The following is an 18,902-nucleotide window of genomic DNA, read 5'->3' as shown; positions in this document are numbered from 1 at the left end:
AGTGAGATGCACCCATGCCAGTGAAGTGACAGGCTCTTTCAAGTCTGATTTAAGACCTACTCTTGGAGTTTGGCAGAGAGAGAGAGCAGCTCCAGCACTTTCATCCAAATCTCAAGACTTATTATGTGACACCAGATAGATATAAAAAGTGGTTGTATGCAGTGTAACTACAAGTAGGTTTGCAGTAAATAATCTGACTCAGGGACAGTGAGGTGTAAAACTAGTGTGAGCTGCTGTGACACCAGATAGATATAAAAAGCAGTTGTATGCAGTGTAACTACGAGTAGGTTTGCAGTAAATAATCTGACTCAGGGATAGTGAGGTGTAAAACTAGTGTGAGCTGCTGTGGTAGAGTACAAAGGGAGCAGGGCATAACATTTACGTTTTGGTCCACCAGCCACTGTGGCAGGTAGATTAAACATTATATATATTTTCCCCTGCTAAAAGTACACCAACATAATACACAAAAAAAACATAGAGCATGCTTTGTAATGTTTTTAAAACAATTCATATATTACTAGTAGCGTGGTATATTGTTTAATTTAATTTGTGTGTGTCTTTTAACCAAAATTTCCCAGATATTTAAGGGCGGGAGGGTAGCGTGGCACGACATGTTTGTGCCTGTGAGATTGAGTCTGACTAGTAGAAGCGTTGTCTTCTCTTCCCTAGCAGTTGAAACTCAAATAGACAAACAACCTAACTTGAACAAAACAATGCAAATAGTCAAGAAACAGTTCAAGTAAATTAAAATATTAAAACTTTTATGTATGTGAGCAGCTCTTCACTTGCGCACAGCTCCAGCCAGGCGGTGTTGCAGCACGAAGTGGAATAGGCTATATAGGATTCATAGTTTTGACTTTGTGCAAATAATTTACCAGCTATGAAACAAAATGGCATAAATACTTAAACTACTACTGCAGCATTTATTTTACTATAAATGTGATACTACTATACTATTATTATTCACAAATGCAAGTGAAATGCTGTGGAGTGTCGCCTTGTTTAACGTCCAGAAGCTTTAGTTGTGTCAATTTCCCTTGAAAACCAGATGCATCCGGTTGCTCCCAACCCGCTGAGGGTGATTCGAAGGGAGTAGGAGGAAACACCTTTCTGTACCTTGGCAGTTCAACTCACAATGAACCTGTTTAGGCTAGGCATGTGGGAGCGCCATAGCATTCCACTGCTTTATGATTTAGCCTAGTTATTCAGTAGGCCTATTTCTTACAGCTGTATGGGTGATGCCAAGCCTCAACACAACGGCTTTTGGACCAATAGGATGTATTGTTGCTCAAGTCAAAGGGGGAAAAGTTGGTTCTCCGTTCAAAACAATTTCTCAGTCAGAGCACCTTTTTATTCCCAGAGTTCCCAGTTGTCTTGAATGCACTGAAGTCTGAGATTTCCGAGTTCCCAGTTTTTTTGAACGCAACATATAGCTTGAAAACTTGACTGCTGACATGCAAAACATTATGGGACTGTATTAACCAGCGGTCTAATTTTAAAAAATACCAAAGGATTGTTGAGTGGCTTATTCCTGAGGTCAATTAATGTTTTCGTAAGACAATTAATTGAAAGCAGTCTGTAGGTCAGAGCCTGATTCACATGCACATTGGTATTCAGAGAAGGAATGTGTTTGTGTCAATCTGTTGCAAAACATAAGGATATTGCCAAGCTATAGTTAATTATGTAATAAAAGACTGAATTGTGCAAGTTCCCATTTGATAAAGAGGAACAGCTTGTCTAACTGAAGATAACAATTTCCACTACTAAAAATATTATCTTCCACATTTGTGCTGTTTACATTCACCTACATTCATCCAATATATCACCACAATTTTCCTACTGTTCCTGCCAGTCTAAGAGCCCACGTGCCTGCACGGCAACAATGGCCTCTCCTCATGAGATAGATAGGCTACTTGAGTGTGAGTGTAAACAACAGGACATATCAGATAGCGGAAGCCAGGGTGAAAAAGTGATTATGAAGAGCAGCCAAATACAATGAGCTCTGTGCATTCAAATTGCCATCGATCAAATGCAATTGTGTCTGTTGTCCGTTGAGTATGGTTGCCCATATCGTAACTCCACGTCCACCATGGGGCACTCAGTTCACAACATTGGTGCATACTGCTGCATACTCACCAGACATGGAGAGTCAGTTAAGAACAAACTCTTATCTACAATGGCGGCCTTCCACGGCCAAACCCTAACGATGCTGGGCCAATTGTGCGCCGCCCTATGGGACTCCCAATCCCGGCCGGTTGTGATACAGCCTGGAATCGAACCAGGGATGTGTAGTGATGCCTCCAGCACTGAGATGCAGTGCCTTAGACCGCTGCGCCACTTGGGAGGCCTACATGCCATCAATCTTATCTAATGACACCTTGGAATGGACCTTGACCTATAGCACATACCATAGCTGCCACTTGATGTTCAACATAACACGAGAGAGAGAGAGAGAGAGAGAGAGAGAGAGAGAGAGAGAGATCTCTCCTTGAGGTGGCCTCTGCACCAAAATCAACATGAGATTTAATCTGCAACTACAGTATGATTGGATATGATTGCATTAAGTAGGCCACTGCTTTCTCGATTGATCACATTGATAAAAGCAACCATTGATTAGAATACGAGACAGCTATTAAATCCAGAATTTAAAGTTACAAACCATGAAAAGAAGGCAATGCAGTTGGTTAACAACCCAATCAAGCAAACTATCTGCTTTACAGTATGACATTCAAAGCTTGTACTGTACAATTCAATGTCCTCACACTGTACAGTGTGCAATGAATTAAATCCATTTAATTTCACTGATAGTAAAGGACAAATAGTATCTGGCTTGCTACAGTATTTTAATAATGCATACACATTTAATGTAACCTATTTGCAGACACATACTGGTAGGTAGTCTTCCACTTTGAAAATAACCAGGCCTGTAGTCTGCATGTGGCACGACTGACACTGGTACAGAATGTTGTTTATGGGCCAGCTGAGCTCCTCTTCTAGCCCTGGCCTTTGTGACCATTGACAGAGCTTTGTCCTTCAGGCAAAACTACCAATATAGCGTAGATGATTCTTCTTAATGCTCATGATTTGTATTTATTTTGGCCAAAGGAGCAGCTACTCTTCCTGTGGTCCAGCACAATTATGGCAGTTTATACAATTTTAAAAACATTGCATTCACAGATTTCACAACACATTGTGTGCCCTCAGGCCCCTACTCCACCACAACCACATATCTACAGTACTAAATCCATGTGTACGTATGTTATCGTGTGTGTGCCTGTGCCAATGTTTGTGTTGCTTCACATTCCCTGCTGTTCCATAAGTTCTTTCTTATCTGTTTTTTTTTAAATCTAATTTTACTGCTTGCATCAGTTACTTGATGTGGAATAGAGTTCCACGTATTCATGGCTCTATGTAGTACTGTGTGTCTGTTCTGGACTTGGGGACTGTGAATAGACCTCTTGTGACATGTCTTGTGGGGTATATATGGGTGTCTGAGCTGTGTGCCAGCAGTTTAGACAGACAGCTTGGTGCATTCAACATGTCACAAACGAAAGTAGTGATGAAGTCAATCTCTCCAGCCGTGCTGCCCTGTTCTGAGCCAATTGTAATTGTCCTAAGTCCTTTTTTGTGGCACCTGACCACACGACTGAACAGTAGTCAAGGTGCGATTACTCTGCCTATTATGGAAATAACTGCGTCAAAACACAGTTATCATTCACGTCTACAAGCTGATTGAAATGCATGCAGGAAAATGTGCACAAATGACCTACTGTTGGTCAAATGTCACACCAGCTAGCAGAGAATGCATTAGCCAGAAGATTCCGACCTTAACTGGGCGCTTGCTTTCTGGCGCACATGAAAGTTTGATGCCAGTTAGTTACATGTTGTATTACTTCCACTGTGCATCATGACTGAGTCTAGACAAACAGGCAAGCAACAACATCGACTAAGCAGGTGAAGTGGCCAGTAAAAATGTTTGGATTTCGTCAAAGACTTGCATAAAATATTTATCTAACGTTAGGCTGTTTGTGTTCACCGACATTAGGATAAACTATAAAGCTATTCTGATAACATTGGCCAGCTATTCTGAACTCAGACGTGATGTAGCTAGTTACAATAGCTACATATCGTGGAGTTGAGAATTAGGTCACGTTTCAAGGCAGATTAGATGTGTTTTTTTCGCCAATGCTGCAATGTCCAAATTGTCAAATTAATACGTATTTATTCCATTTTGCTACTTGTAACGTGGAAAATAATACACTTACCCCCAGTAATTGCGAATGTCTGGTTGTCTTTTCAATGCTACCTCGTCCCCCAAAGGCCTAAAAACAGTGCGTCTTGTCTTCCACCATGAGGTAAACACTGTTTACCTACGCTAAACCGTGATTGTGAAAGTGCTTTTACCCCGCCCCTAAACACCTCCTATTGGTCGTGCGATAAGCGAAGCAGGTTTTTGAGAGGTGGTGGCAGAATCTTGATCTCTCATTGGCCAATCTTCCAAGAAAAGGGTGTACTCTCCAAGTTTAAAGCCAATGAAAAGTCAGAACCCGTTTGAAAGGGCGGTCTTTGCTCTGGACAGAAAAATAAAGAAGCTACTTTTAACCACGTACAGTTTACACATGAGAATAGCTAGACATTCTCTATCATGTATTAAAAAAGTCACATTTCACAAACGAAACGTGTCTATTAGAGAGATACAAGTCACAGAGGATCAAATGATTTCATTAGTTGTCTTACAGGAATGTAGTAGTCTAGAAGACCATCAAATTAAATTATACCCTCATAGCCTCGTTCCTCTGTATGTTTCTTCCTAGGCTCCTGCCTCTCTAGGGAGTTTATCCTAGCCACCGTGCTTCTACATCTGCATTGCTTGCTTTTTGGGGTTTTAGGCTGGGTTTCTGCATAAGCACGTTGTGACATCTGCTGATGTAAAAATGGCTTTATAAATACATTTGATTTGGAATTTTTAAAAGACAGGTTTTTATTTTTAATATTTACCGCCGCCTGCTGGCGGTTTTTCGAAAGTTTTCCTCTTCTAATAACGTTTACACATTTGCTGTACCAATATCAGTCAAGAGATGGCGTACGTGACGGGCAAATTACATTACCTTTGTAAAATATAGTTGCGAGAACAATAACTGTTGAAGAATTTCGGGAATTGGACTACACGTTTTCATTCAGTTCATATTTGTATCTAGTCTATTTATAGAGTTCATCATCTGAATCTTTCTTGATGCAGTAGCCAAAACAGCTTCATAAACCATAATCTGTTGTTGATCTATAGAATGTCTTATCATCAATATGGCTATCATTCAGGCAGTTGAAAAATTGAATTACAAGCCCTCTCCACTCTGGCATTTATTTTCTTTATTTGATCAATCACAGGATAAAGTCAGCCTCCATAACATGTATTGTTAATAGTTCAAAGAGAGACCATGCACAGTGCACATTATCTGACATTTGACAAATGATGACCACCAACATCTGCATAGGTCAGGGACAGATATAGATTGTTTTCTCTACCTCAGTCAACAACAGATCTGGGTAGTGCCCTGCAGCCATAGCTTTCCATGTGGTCTTTGTTGACACAGAGGGCTATTGTCTCAAAGTTCACCTCATGATACCCTCCTTATGGGGCATAGAAAGGTCACATGATGTGATGTCTGTGTATGACAGATGCACACATTAGAAAGTTAATTTAATGTTTATGACCACTTGTAAGTTGCATACACACACACACACACACACACACACACACACACACACACATACACGTGCGTCTGTAAACATTCACATCACACACATGTGCATATGCAAACATTTACATCAAAATTCATCTTTCCACACCTTTTTTCCAGTGTTTATGTGCTGTGGTTTAATACAATCTGACTGTCTTGGCATCAGAAATGTCTATTCTTATGTTGTTCTGATGAAGTATACACCACAGTAGATCTGTGACTATGTGTCTAAAGCGTGTGTAAAAGTTCCTAAGATCTCCTTAGTAACTTCATAAAAGTGTCAGAGTTGTGTGGGGCTGCAAGCTGGACATTGTGCATAAACAGACACTAATATAGTCAAACATGAGGCAATCATGTTCATTTCACAGCCACAATGACTTAACCTGGTCTGAAATTGTAAGGGATGAAATATAGATGTTCATACAGCCTATCAGGCAGCCGGGCCCATTCAAATCAGAAAGGCCACTAGTGTTGTACTGTATCTTCCTTCCAGTTTATTCTGCCAGCTGACACACTTCTTTTCATTCTACGAAATTGTCATTTGTTTGGCTGCTAATCTACAAAGTCATGGGGTTGAATTTCCTTGGGTGAGTAATGACAGCTTAACAGCAAATGGCTGATTGCATTTTACAAAGATCTGTTCACACACATTGTGCACAGTGTACCTTGTGTGGTAGGCTACTACAGTTGCTTTCAAAAAGGTTCAAATGGTCATTGATATCATATGAGTAAAATACATAATTATGAATGATCCATTTTTCTAAGTACAATTGAGACATTTAAACAACTTGCCTACAAGACAAACTAGAATAATTAATGTATGGTCTGATTTGATAAGGGGGTTGATGAGCCATTAGAGGAATGACCACCTTGACCACTTACCCCTAGAGCCACAAGCATAAGGCAAAAGCAAATACAAGCAATATGGTAAATATATGGTAAGAGCACAGGCAGGACATTATATTATCATGTTGTAAAATGCTCATATTTAGCCTACTGTAGGTATATTTACTGTAGGCAAGCCTATATTATATACTATTTATTAAATATAACAGTTGCTGTAAAACCAGTAAGCCAAATAAAGCAATTAAAACACTGTTTGATCAAACAGTGATAAATGATCCATAATGTTTGAACATTTCGTTATATTGACAGGTAAAACGCCACCTGTTGCATGGTTTGTGGCTGTACAAACGATGCAGAATAAAACAATTTTTTAAACATGCAGAAATGTTTGGTCCTACATGATATTAAATATGTTTTGTGATAGTAGCCTATAATATCACCAACGAGAAGAGTTAATCATCATTGTCCTGGGTTTATCGAATAAATGTCACTCCAATTAAGTGTTATTATGTGATGACCCAAACAGATACACTAGTCCAGACAACAGAGTCGTCGTTGAAGTCAAAACTCAAGGCTGTGTGCGTATCGAGCTTTATCCTTCGGTAGGCAATTGGAGAATTGAGGGAAAAGCTGCTTGTTGCGTAGAAATTAATGTAAGCGTCTACTTCCTTCCTGCTTTTTGAAGTACACTATGCAAACAACGGCCTAGTACTACGCCAAAGCGAAGGGTTGAAGAAGTCAAGGGGTCATAAGAGCAAGTATTTTGGACACGCTGTGGGAGAAAAATATTATTTATACTTGAACTGGCCTTCCTTTTGCTTGTGAGGGAATAAGGAGATTGTGTGCTATGTGAAATCCGCTTCATTTAAGAGATGTTTAGTGTTCTAAATCGCGCTGAATTGCACTCAGTGCTGTAGACATTCTGAACGGCTTTGAGGGTTGGACAGCCACGGGTTCGATATAGCAGGACTCCTATTAGGACGAGGTGTCTGTTAGTACAAGGTAAGACTTGCACTTACCATCTCCAATGAGTATGTTTAGTGTCATTCAAATTTTCCAAGCAAGGTGTCAGCATAAATAAAAATTTAGCTGCGTGGGTAAAATCTATTTAGAATAAACGCTCTTTATATTAAAGCTTTTTAGCCTTTATTTACACCTACACTGTTCACAAAAATAGTATTGTGAATAAGAAATACGTTATAGGCACTCTACGTAGCTATTGACAACAATATTAATTGCGCACAACGGAGTAACATCAGCAAGTTGTTACTTGGTTATAACAATGTTTCAACTGTAAAGAAATAGCCCAGATGATGATGACGATGATGATGATGGTGATGATGACGATGCTGGGGATAATGATGATGATGATAACAATAATAATACATATTAGTATTAGTGTTGTTATTATTTCAAACAAGGTCAGAGAAAATATTACTAATGATAGTTACCAATTGGCATAAGGCTTATAAACTTCTGCACGTTTGCTATTGGTTTCTTTTTGCTATTAGATTAAGAGTAGCTCAAGTCGATTCGCTAAAGAATGTCATAATGGTAATGATTGAATCCCAGTATGCGTTATAACAACATTGTCAAATTGAGCTTGCAGTAAAACCCACATGGCAGCTAGAGTAACGTTAGATCACCACGTGCTTATTGTACTGGAGAGCGTTTGCTTTATGCCATGTGAACCAAGTATTGTCAAAGTTGAAAAATATATAATCACAACAAACGTAACTTGTAAATCATCGAATATTAGTTTGATAATATCCCAATGAAATACAGTCGCCACAGTAAATGTGTTGTATGGACCCGATTTATCTTATCATTGATTGGCACATCCTCATGTTTTATTCCTTTCCTCTTTTTCCCCTAATTTCGATGGAAATGCAAGGTCATAGAAAGACAGCCAGGGAGTTCAGTTAGTCAGTGCTGACTAGCATGGAGAGTTCATGGGAACCATCACAGGCGCTACTCCCTCCATAGATACTGGAAGTGTCACTTTGCCTCGGAGCAGTGTGGGTCTGACTGGGAAAAAGAGGTGCTAGGTAGACAGAAACTGACCCTCCCAGGCACCTGGCCACAGGCACAATGGTGTCCCTGTGAATGCCTGTTTCTCTTCTTACTTGGTCCACTTTAATGTTGGCTGACATCTCCTGCCTGGTTCGCCCCCCCTTCTCTGCCTCCAGACCCTCACAATGCTGTGGGCTGATGGTGGGGACTCTGGGGGGGATTGTGTGGGGAGCCACACTGCTGCTGTTATTGAAGCATTATGCCACGTTAACCGACATTTCAGTTTGAGGTGAACAGTAGTATTTTCTACAAGGTATGTCAGTGTAAAAATCTACTGTATGGAGAAGTGTGTCATTTTCAAAGCAACTAAAACTAATCTAGAACCTACATCATTCACGGGAAAATCCCAAACCCAACTCTGTGTGGTAAAGTTAATTGGGACTCATTTTGAAATGTTAAGTCAATGTTTTGTTTGTGTGACATACATTCACCAGGGTTGATGTTATTCTGGCTTCTGATCCAGGGTATTTCTATTCATTAGGGATCCCCATGACTCTTTCTTGGGTCCACACACATAACAAATGTACAGTGAATACATTACAGTGAATACATTACAGTGAATACTGATATGGTTTGTTGCGTTCTCTCTCTAATACTAATGGCAAAAAGTAAATATATTCTTGTGTCTCATTATCTATAGTAGATTTTAAGTAGAAAAAGTTCAACTCTGGGTATTTTCTTAGCTAGAGAAAAAGCAAACACATGATTATTTCTTGGAACATTGATTTGTATCTTGTAAAATTAAATTATTATTAGGCAAGTTATCCGCCTTGCTTTGGGAAGGAATGCTACCTTTGTGAGGGATTTGCTGGATAATATTTGTAGATCAAAGTGAAAGTCCACACGCACCAGTGGGGGAAATAAATGTTATTCTTATTCAAATGCAAGTCATAAAATCACAGCCTTTATTGAAGCTTTTACTGTCTGTGTTTTGTTTTTCCTCTTCAACAACTCTCCTCCATAGAAGATTCAGCAGGGAATTCCACCTCTCCTCTCACATACCCCACCAAATGCTTTGACACCAGCAACCAGGACTAGGGCTAAATGGGAGCCCATACTGACAGTGCCAGCCTGATACTATGGCTGGTTATGCCCTGAGCAGTCTGATTATGATGAATGGCAACAATCTGACAAGTGCGAGCAGCCCTCGGACTGGGAGGCCTGTGCTGCATGTGCCAAACCGCTCCACCTACTACAGCCCTGGTAGCCTGATTCCTGGCTCCCCTGGGGGCTCCTTCGTCTCCCCCTCCTCTCCAGGCCCCAGCAGCCCCAGGGCCCGCTCCCCCTGCCGCCACCCTGAAACCTTGGGGGAGATCGTGGGCAACTGCGTCCGCCGGCTCAGCAACAATGGAGATGATGAGGCCCCCAACTGGGAGGTGAAGCGCACGGTGCAGCTCCTGCAGATCCACCAGGAGCTCCTGAATGTGGAGGTCAACAAAAAGGTGGGTATGTTTGAGGCCCACATCTTGAGGGCCCCGTGCAGAACAGTCCCAGCCTCCAAGCCCAGCCAGCCCGCCGAGGTGCCTCCCCCTAACCCCCCACAGAGAGACTGCCCTCCAAGCATTTCCAAGGAGCTCCAGAATGGGAAAGGGTGTCTCTGCTTGGAGGAGGGAGTAACAGGGAACGGCAGAGTGGAAAATAACACGACTGACCCAAATACGGAACAGGGCAGTCTGCTTGTGAACAAATCAGCAGGAACTTGGGCCCAAGCTGACAGTTCAGCAGGCAGTTATTCCCCAAGTTCACTGGGGGTTGGCAGCTTCTTGGCAGGCAGCAACAGCGAGCACCCTGTGGAGTGGGCCCAGACCTGCCTGACAAAGGCAGGAGCAGAGCCAACGGAAACCCAGTCACAAGCACCCTGGGCCAGCAGGGAGGGGAGCTGCCCAGAAGTGGGGACCACCATCCCAGCCGTCATAGTCACCGACCACGGGATGGAGGCCCAGGGAGAAGGCTGTGATCCGGGCAGTGAGCCCCAGCAGAGCCCCGGGTCATCCCGAGGCTTGAGGAAGCTGTCCTCCTCCTCAGCTTCCTCCACAGGCTTCTCCTCCTCCTGGGAGGAATCAGAGGATGACATCTCCAGCGACCCGGATAGAGCCGAGGGACTGTCACTTGCCTTCCTCAACACCCAGCAGAGAGCTGTGAGTAACACACTTTCATTAAGGAACAAAGTAAAATATTATTTACTTTGTCACTTTACTTTGTTTACTTTGTCACCAATTCAACCTCTCTTTCACATTGAATGAGTTTTGGCTTACATTTGGTTTATTGTTCAATGGAATAGGGACGGAAGTTGATAATAAAAATGTTTAAGAAAGCTTTGGAATAATTGGACAATTCTGTTTCGCCACATTTAAGAGCACGCATTTAGGGCCGACTCTCCCATCTCTAAATTAACTTTTAAGTTCATTAGAGGGCCTCTCTTCACCAAGCTCTTTGTCATACGGCGCTCTTGCAAGAAACCGGTCGGCATCCTCCCTGAGGACCGGTTGACATTCTCACAAACAAAGGTACTTCTGTGTCCCCGTCGTCAGCCTCAGACACTTTGACTCTGAGCGCTGTTGAACGGCCTTCAAAGGGGAGGCTTAAAGCACTGTTTATAAATGAGGGGGCTGTGTATACATTACTGGAAGAGTTTGCTTGGCCATGATTTCCACCTGCTCGATCGGCAATGATTCAAAAAAATGCACCGTAATTTGCTTCCCGTAAGTGTTATTACCAATAAATGTTTGTAGTGGTGAGTGAGTACTGATGGAGGAACTGAGACATTAACTGCAATATACCTCAGAAATCGTCTGTGATAATTTGCCATCTTATAGAAACCTCCTTGGCCTGTCTACGTCTGACTCTGACTCTACGTCTGAGATGCGTCACTGGTTACCGTCATGCAGCTGAAGCACACAGACACAGGCCTTCAGTGGCAGACTAAAGTAGCAGGATAATGGGTCCTACATGACATACGGGATGTGCTCCAGGTGCACATGAGGCTGCTGAGGGAAGGACGGCTCATGATAATGTCTGGAACGGAGCGAATGAAATGGCATCAACCACATGGAAACCATGCCCTGATGGAGACAGCTTGTCTGTCAAAATGTTGGATATTAGGTTATTCAATTATTGCATCTGAGCTCCTAGAGTGTGCGGCTCTCCTTTCATTTTTCAAGTGTTCTACTCCGCTAGCCAGCACCTTGCCTAAATAGGTGTGCGTTTCTTTCTCCTCTAGATTGATGTATTTGATGCCATTCCACTCATTGCGCCCAAGTCATTACCACGAGCCTGTCCTCCCCCATTAAGGTGCCACCAACCTCCTGTGGCCAGGAGATCCATGTGATGTCTTATCTGGTATAAACACCGGAATCAAAACACTTCATTGTGCCCATCTGGCCTGGCGATAGCAAACAAAATAAATATGTGAATGCAGAGCAGAGCGGCAAGGCCAAGATGGCCAAGATAGCCTTGAAGTTAAGTGGATGGAACTGCGCTGGTTTTGTGAAAGCTGTTTACACTGTAACGGATTTGCTTTGGAGAGGAATGTCTTGCTTTGATGTATCCATGACAGCGAGGAAGCCCTCTCTCTATCATTTCTGGCCCATGTCTGAGAAAAGTGTAAGTCTCAGAAAAGGGGAAGATGCATGTAGCAAGCTACGTAATGGCAGAACCATCACCTAGGAGACCTCTGCTTAATAATGAGAGATATTTTCTTGCACTTTATGATACACTGATCTGTAACTGATCTCTTGCAGTGAGCTCAAATAGGTGGATAAGGTGTCTGGAGTGTAGACAGGAGAAATTAACTCAGCTTGAAAGGGCATATTTGGTTTTATAAAGGAGTTTATTAGATTGAATTCTACTTTACAATGTATTCATTCTACTTTACAATGTATTCATGCTACTTTACAATGTATTCATGCTACTTTACAATTAGATCAAGTTAACTGGGTGTAACTTTGTAAATAACAGGATAACTGTGTAAATAACAGGATAACTGTAAATAACACGATAACTGTAAATAACACGGTAACTGTGTAAATAACAGGATACCAGTGTAACTAACAGGATAACTGTGTAAATAACATGATAACTGTGTAAATAACAGGATAGCTGTAAATAACATGACAACTGTGTAAATAACAGGATAATGGTGTAAATAACAGGATAACTGTAAATAACAGGATAATGGTGTAAATAACAGGATAACTGCGAAATAACAGGATAACTGTGTGAATAACAGGATAACTGTGTAAATAACAGGACGACTGTGAAATAACAGGATAACTTTGTAAATAACAGGATAACTGAGAAATAACAGGATAACTGTGTAAATAACAGGATAACTGAGAAATAACAGGATAACTGTGTAAATAACAGGATAACTGAGAAATAACAGGATAACTGTGTAAATAACAGGATAACTGAGAAATAACAGGATAACTGTGTAAATAACAGGATAACTGAGAAATAACAGGATAACTGTGTAAAAAGATCAAGACCCTCTAGGACTAGGGCTACATTTTTTGTTGATCTGAAATAGAAGAAGTTACCTGTATTCTCTCTTCTTGCTCATCAAGTTCATCACTGTATACTATCTTCTTTATTCGGACAAATTCAAAAGTTTTATGTGATTGTTAGTTTGGGACAGTACTGTTGTAGTTGAATCTTGTCCATTCCCTGGAATGTCTTCGTCACTTCTCTTCCCAACTCAACAGCTTCTACACCCAAGCCATTAAACTGCTGAACAATTCCTAAAAATTGCCACCGGTCAATTTACATTGACCCTCCCCCTCTTGTACACTGCTGTTACTCGCTGTTTGTTTGTTACCTCACTTCGCCCCACCTACATGTACCGATTACCTCAACTAGCCTATACCCCTGCACACTGACTCGGTACCGGTGCCCCCTGATAATAGCCTCGTTATTCTTATTCTTATTGTGTTACTTTTTATTTTAGCCTACTTGGTAAATATTTTCTTCTTCTTGAACTGCACTGTTGGTTAAGGCCTTGTAAGTAAGCATTTCAGGGTAAAGTCTACACTTGTTGTATTCGGCGCATGTGGCAAATACATTTTGATTTGATTTGATCAAAGTTCACCGAAAGTTCCCTGGAAGAGGAATCCAGCAGGAATATGTTTGTAATCATTTAAAAAGAGGCTACCATGTTACAACATCCTGATAACACACACCTTTTAGGGCTTTCTTTGCAGGATTTAATATGCTTTGCTATTAGAGAAAGAAACAGAAGCTTAGTGAGAGATGTCATCTGTCATGCACTGGTATTCTTTCTGTACTATACATGTGTGAGAGAGAGAGAGAGAGAGGAAGACAGTGAAGAACAGTGTCAAATAGGGAAAGGCAGCATGTTCCTCAGAAGACAAGATCATTCCTTAAGGTTTGGTTTACTTTTGTTAGGGTTGATTATCGCAGAATGGAATGTCCCTGGGCAGGTATCCTTGTTTACGCTCACACACTGAAAACCTCAGCTCTTCAAAACACTTCAACATGTTCTAGCATCTATCCCCTTCCTGTCCCAATTACAGAGGTGCATTTGGGCAGGTTGTGTCACTCCTGTGGGAGTTTCCCTACATCTCAGGCCTATGGCTCGAGTGCCATTTTGTAGTCAGCGTGGGTCCGGAGAAGTATACATTAGACTAAAATGATGACAACTACTGAAGGACGTACTACACCAAACCTACGACATTATAACAGCTCCTATTAAGACAGGAGCTGTCTACTTGCCTCTGTACCAATGAGGTTTCCCAATCCCAACAACAAAAGTAAAGGAAGTGTATGATTGAAAGGTTCAATATATATTGGCTTATTATAATTTACTTACATTGTGGTCCTCTGTGGCTCAGTTGGTAGAGTATGGCGCTTGTAACACAAGGATAGTGGGTTCAATTCCTGGGACCACCCATATTTAAAATGTATGCACAAGAGAATGTAAGTTGCTTTGGATCAAAGAGTCTGCTAAATGGCATATATTATTACTAAATGGTCTTTATAGCTCTATTGTTTATAGCATCAAGTATTCAGGTTGCTTTTTATAACCTGGATGCAGAACTAATGCTTTAGCCAAGTCCTTTGTCATGTGCTATTGAGCTGTAGTAGATTTTGGCATGACAACGAACACAACAGAGGAGTTTTGCTGGGGAACAAACTGATTTGCTACCAGGCTCACTAGGCCTGTATTATTAGGTGGGTCCTCTTGGCTGCGGCCGGGCATAGTGACACCCGCTCGGTCGGGGTACTGAAACCATGTCACAGTGAAATCATGTCACGGTGGTGTCTCCTTTTCCTGTGCCGGCCAGAGGAGGACAGAGCCCTGCGTGCTACAGCGAGCGACTCAGAGTAGAAGTCTAACAAGGTTCTCTGCAGTGCAGATGCAGAAGGCTTGTGGTTGCCTGTTGTAACAGACCCAATAACAAGTGCCCAGAGGAGCTGCTGTCAGCACTGTGTTGCAGGCAGGCATTTCTCTAGCGTTGTAAAATAGTTCTACAGTGGTGCAATAACATTAGTCATTAGTTGAACTGACTGTTGCTCTAATATTCTATTATGACGCCAAAAATACTATTACTCACATGCCAGAATACATACATATTTAAATGATATTTTTCTCCTGGACTGTGACCAGTTCTTGTTGTACCTGACAGATTTTCAGGAATTGAAGTTCAGTTCAAGTCCAGGCAGAATCCAAATGGCCAGACTCACAAGGAAGACTCACATTGGAAACCCCATGTGGCTTTATCTGTTGTGTTAGCAGTTTGTTGTTGTTGTTGTTGTTGATGCTTTGGTTTTTCCTGGTCACACCAGTGTAAAGGGCTGGGTAGTCAATGAGGCTGCAGTGACTGATGACAGCCTCCTGTCTCCAACAGGAAGGATGAAGGTTTCTCTAGGTATCTTCCTAGGTTTTGGCCTTTCTAGGGTGTTTTTCCTAGCCAACGTGCTTCAACACCTGCGTTGCTTGACGTTTGGGGTTTTAGGCTGGGTTTCTGTACAGCACTTTGAGGTATCAGCTGATGTACGAAGGGCTATATAAATAAATGTGATTTGATTTGATGAAGGGCGCTTATCACAACCACAAGGCTGGACATGGTGTTGTGGTGCTAAGGCTAGCAGGAGTTGATGTGTCGTGGTGCTTGGGTTATTAGCAGGATAGTGAAACACACTCAGGGTTTAGATGACCTCATATCCTTTGAACAAACACTTTATAATGAACTTATCTCACGTGTTCTAATGAGAGAGATTGACATGTTTTGTGTTATTGTTGTTTACTCAGGACTATTTGTTTAAATGAATTTGAATGATTTTGTATCGCCATTATTCCTTTTATCGTAGTTGGGTCAATGCAGGAGGAATAGTCAGTCTTTTATAATAGACTAAATATATTTTTTGACAGATAGGCAATCCTTTGAGCTCAGTGAGAGGGACATATGAAGTGTTACCCATCAATCCCTTTTTCTATCACAGTTTTCACTATTCACACTCAGCAGTGATGTTAACAAAATACACACGCACACACTTCTCAAACACACACACTTTTCACACACACACAATTTGGTCATGGTTTCAATCCAAAGGTAAACTTTCTAAACCCAAGTTAATTTAGGGGAAGGATCTTGAGGGCTCAGAAGCAATGGAAAAAGTAGCACTCCTGTGGTAGCCTGTTGCCTGGGAGACCATGTGACGTCAAGACGGCTTCAAACAGAGAGAGAGAGAGAGCAAGCAAGAGAGAGTTAGAGAGAGAGTGAGTGTAATATTAACTTTTTATTGTTTATTTCACTTTTGTTTATTTCACTTGCTTTGGCAATGTTAACATATGTTTCCCATGCCAATAAAGCCCCTTGAATTGAATTGAATTGAGAGAGAGCCGCACTGCTGGAGGGAGGGAGGGACCTGCTTTCTTATGCGTGAGGCAGGAAGTGTCTTTTAGTGTGTATGAGGCAGACCCTAATGCACAGCAGAGAGCTTAGCCTTGCTGGTTGCGTAGCCACAGTAGGGAAAGTACCAGTAAACTCCTAATCTGTTTGTGTTTACTAACTTATTCTGTTGACGTAGAAAAGGCATTTGCATTTCTCAAGAGGCTTGTTGGCGGTTGTACTCAACTTTTAGAAGTGCAGATGCCTTACCAGTTCTCTACTTATTCAGCCTGGTCTCATAGACTAGATGTAACATGGTAAACATACATCCAGGACACTCAAATGACTTTGATATGTTATGTTTGGTATGGTTACGTTGAGCTTATGTTGAGACATAAGCTTACTTAAGGCAAAAACAAAAAGGTTGCGTGTTCAAATCTTATCACGGACAACTTTAGCATTTTAGTCACTGCACGTGACTAGCTGATGCTGCCTGCCACACAATGACCTACAGTGACATGCCGAGTTGAACTCCAGTAAATAAGCAGAGAGATTTGCTTTGATGCTCTCTTCCTTGAAGTGGATTCATAGAATTTGATTCATTCATAGCCCCTCCTTGACTTGTATATCTGTAAACAACCTCTCCTCTTACTACTACAGTATAGTACAGGTTAGGGCTGGGCAATATATCTCAATGTTTTCATAGTTATGGGCGATTCACGATATATAACTTGATTTTTTTTCAATTTTTCAATGTAAGCCTTGTTGTACAATTAAAGGTCAAGAACACTGCACTTAAACAGTCAGCAATAATATAATGAATTCAGGGCTTGTGAATTTATACCTAGGCGGAATATATTTCTTCCACAATCATAAGACCCACTAATAATTACATTATTTTATCAAAATTGTTGTACCTGTTTTTTGTTGTTGCAATAATCACTGATCTGGCTTTCAGGTTTGTCTATAAAAATGACTTTTTTTGTCACACATGTAACCAGAACCATGCATAAGGCACATTAACTAATAATGTAGCAGGCATTATAAAAAATGAACACCGGTCTCTCAAGCACAAGCCCACGTTCTAGTGAGTAGCCAGATAATATTTATATTTCAAGTTTAGCCAACTTGGATCTAGGTATATTTTCACAAGCTCTGAATCCAGCTAACAAGGTAGAACAGTTGAATTGTTATGAACACACCCTTCTGTCCGTCTCTAACTGTTTGAACAGAATGCTGGCCTGTCCACTTTGTTCAGATGTTGAAATCACGTTGCCTACCTTATTTCTCGTTAATGAGAACGAGTTGCCAATTCTTTATATAATTGTTTTATGCTTATTGCCCATTTATAAAACAGACTTTACAGCTACTATAACAATCTTTATTTGACTAAAATGCTGCTAGTGATACGTGGTACCGTAATGCGCGCTACAAACGAAATTTTCCAGAATGAATGTTCATTGGTACATCTGTTTGAGTAGTGTCTGCTCTGCTCAACATTTGAGGAGTTGAAACATAAACATGGTATGGTTCAAAAAGTGAACTTCTCCTGTATTACAGTAAAATAATGTCTCCATGTGTTTCGGTGTCCATATGACCAATTCTGTTGAACCAAACCTCAAATGCAAATAGTGAGTTTAAACCATTTGTCAGAGGAAAAAGTGATCTCATCTTTGTTGTTGTGAGTGGTAGGGGGAGAGACTTAGGAGAAAGAGGCGAAGCGAGAGGTTTCACTCCTCGCCAAGTTCTGTCCAAAATAAGCCCAATGCGTTTCAATGCGCTTATTTTGAACCCAGGCTTGTCGCCTGCCTTCCTGCCTTTGGAACAACGACTCCCATTGTTGCGACGGAGACATGAGAATCACATCATTATATACAGATTTCTGGTGTTAATGGGAAGGTGCACAGCACAGATTCTGCCTCTTCGACCCTACTCTCCTCCCTTTCTGCACCCTATGACTCACACTGTCCCCTTTCCTCTTGGTCCTCCCCTCCTGCTCCGTGGCTGAGAGACTCATTGCAGAACAGGGCTGCGGGCAACTGAGCAAGATTTTAGGAAAACTAAACTTCCGGATCCTTTCACTCCCTTCTCTCTACCTTCTCTTCCTCTGTATCTGCTGCTAAAGTCACTTTATACCACTCTAAATGTCAAGCCTCTCGCTTGAAACACTAGGAAACTAGTTTCCACCTTCTTCTCCCTCTTTAATCCTCCACCCGCTCACCCTCCCTCCTCCCTCTCTGTGGACGACTTTGCGGACTAAAGGAAAGTTGATGACATTCGCGCCTCATTCAGCCTTTTGAGTCCTTTGTTCCCACTCAAACATAACTACCCTACGCCTTGACCTCTTTCTCTCCTCTCTCTCCAGATGACATCTTGCGACTAGTGAGGTCTGGCC

At 41.5% G+C, this 18,902-nt stretch overlaps 2 protein-coding genes across 4 annotated transcripts in view; one reads left to right on the top strand and one right to left on the bottom strand.

The window, feature by feature from the left end:
- coq8aa (coenzyme Q8A, genome duplicate a) overlaps positions 1 to 4,404 on the bottom strand; it is a 32,037-nt gene extending 27,633 nt beyond the window's left edge. For both annotated transcript variants that reach the window (XM_024420404.2, XM_042321713.1), the window contains exon 1: positions 4,266 to 4,404. The gene's annotated coding sequence lies outside the window, so the exon portion shown is untranslated. The remainder of the gene's footprint in view (positions 1 to 4,265) is intronic.
- Positions 4,405 to 7,197: 2,793 nt separating this feature from the next.
- Positions 7,198 to 18,902, top strand: part of LOC112250337 (inositol-trisphosphate 3-kinase B) — a 54,048-nt gene continuing 42,343 nt past the window's right edge. The window contains exons 1-2 of one of the 2 annotated variants that reach the window (XM_024420402.2): positions 7,198 to 7,586; positions 9,625 to 10,795. In XM_024420402.2, the coding sequence (XP_024276170.1) occupies positions 9,737 to 10,795 (1,059 nt within the window). In that variant the 5' untranslated portion in view covers positions 7,198 to 7,586; positions 9,625 to 9,736. Of the gene's footprint in view, positions 7,587 to 9,621; positions 10,796 to 18,902 lie in introns of both variants that reach the window. The other variant, XM_024420401.2, reaches the window with a different exon arrangement.

The sequence above is a fragment of the Oncorhynchus tshawytscha genome, linkage group LG05 (genome assembly GCF_018296145.1).
Source record: "Oncorhynchus tshawytscha isolate Ot180627B linkage group LG05, Otsh_v2.0, whole genome shotgun sequence".
NCBI lineage: Eukaryota > Metazoa > Chordata > Actinopteri > Salmoniformes > Salmonidae > Oncorhynchus > Oncorhynchus tshawytscha.
The sequence above is the reverse complement of the archived record's forward strand: the minus strand, read 5'-3'. Positions and strand labels throughout refer to the sequence as shown.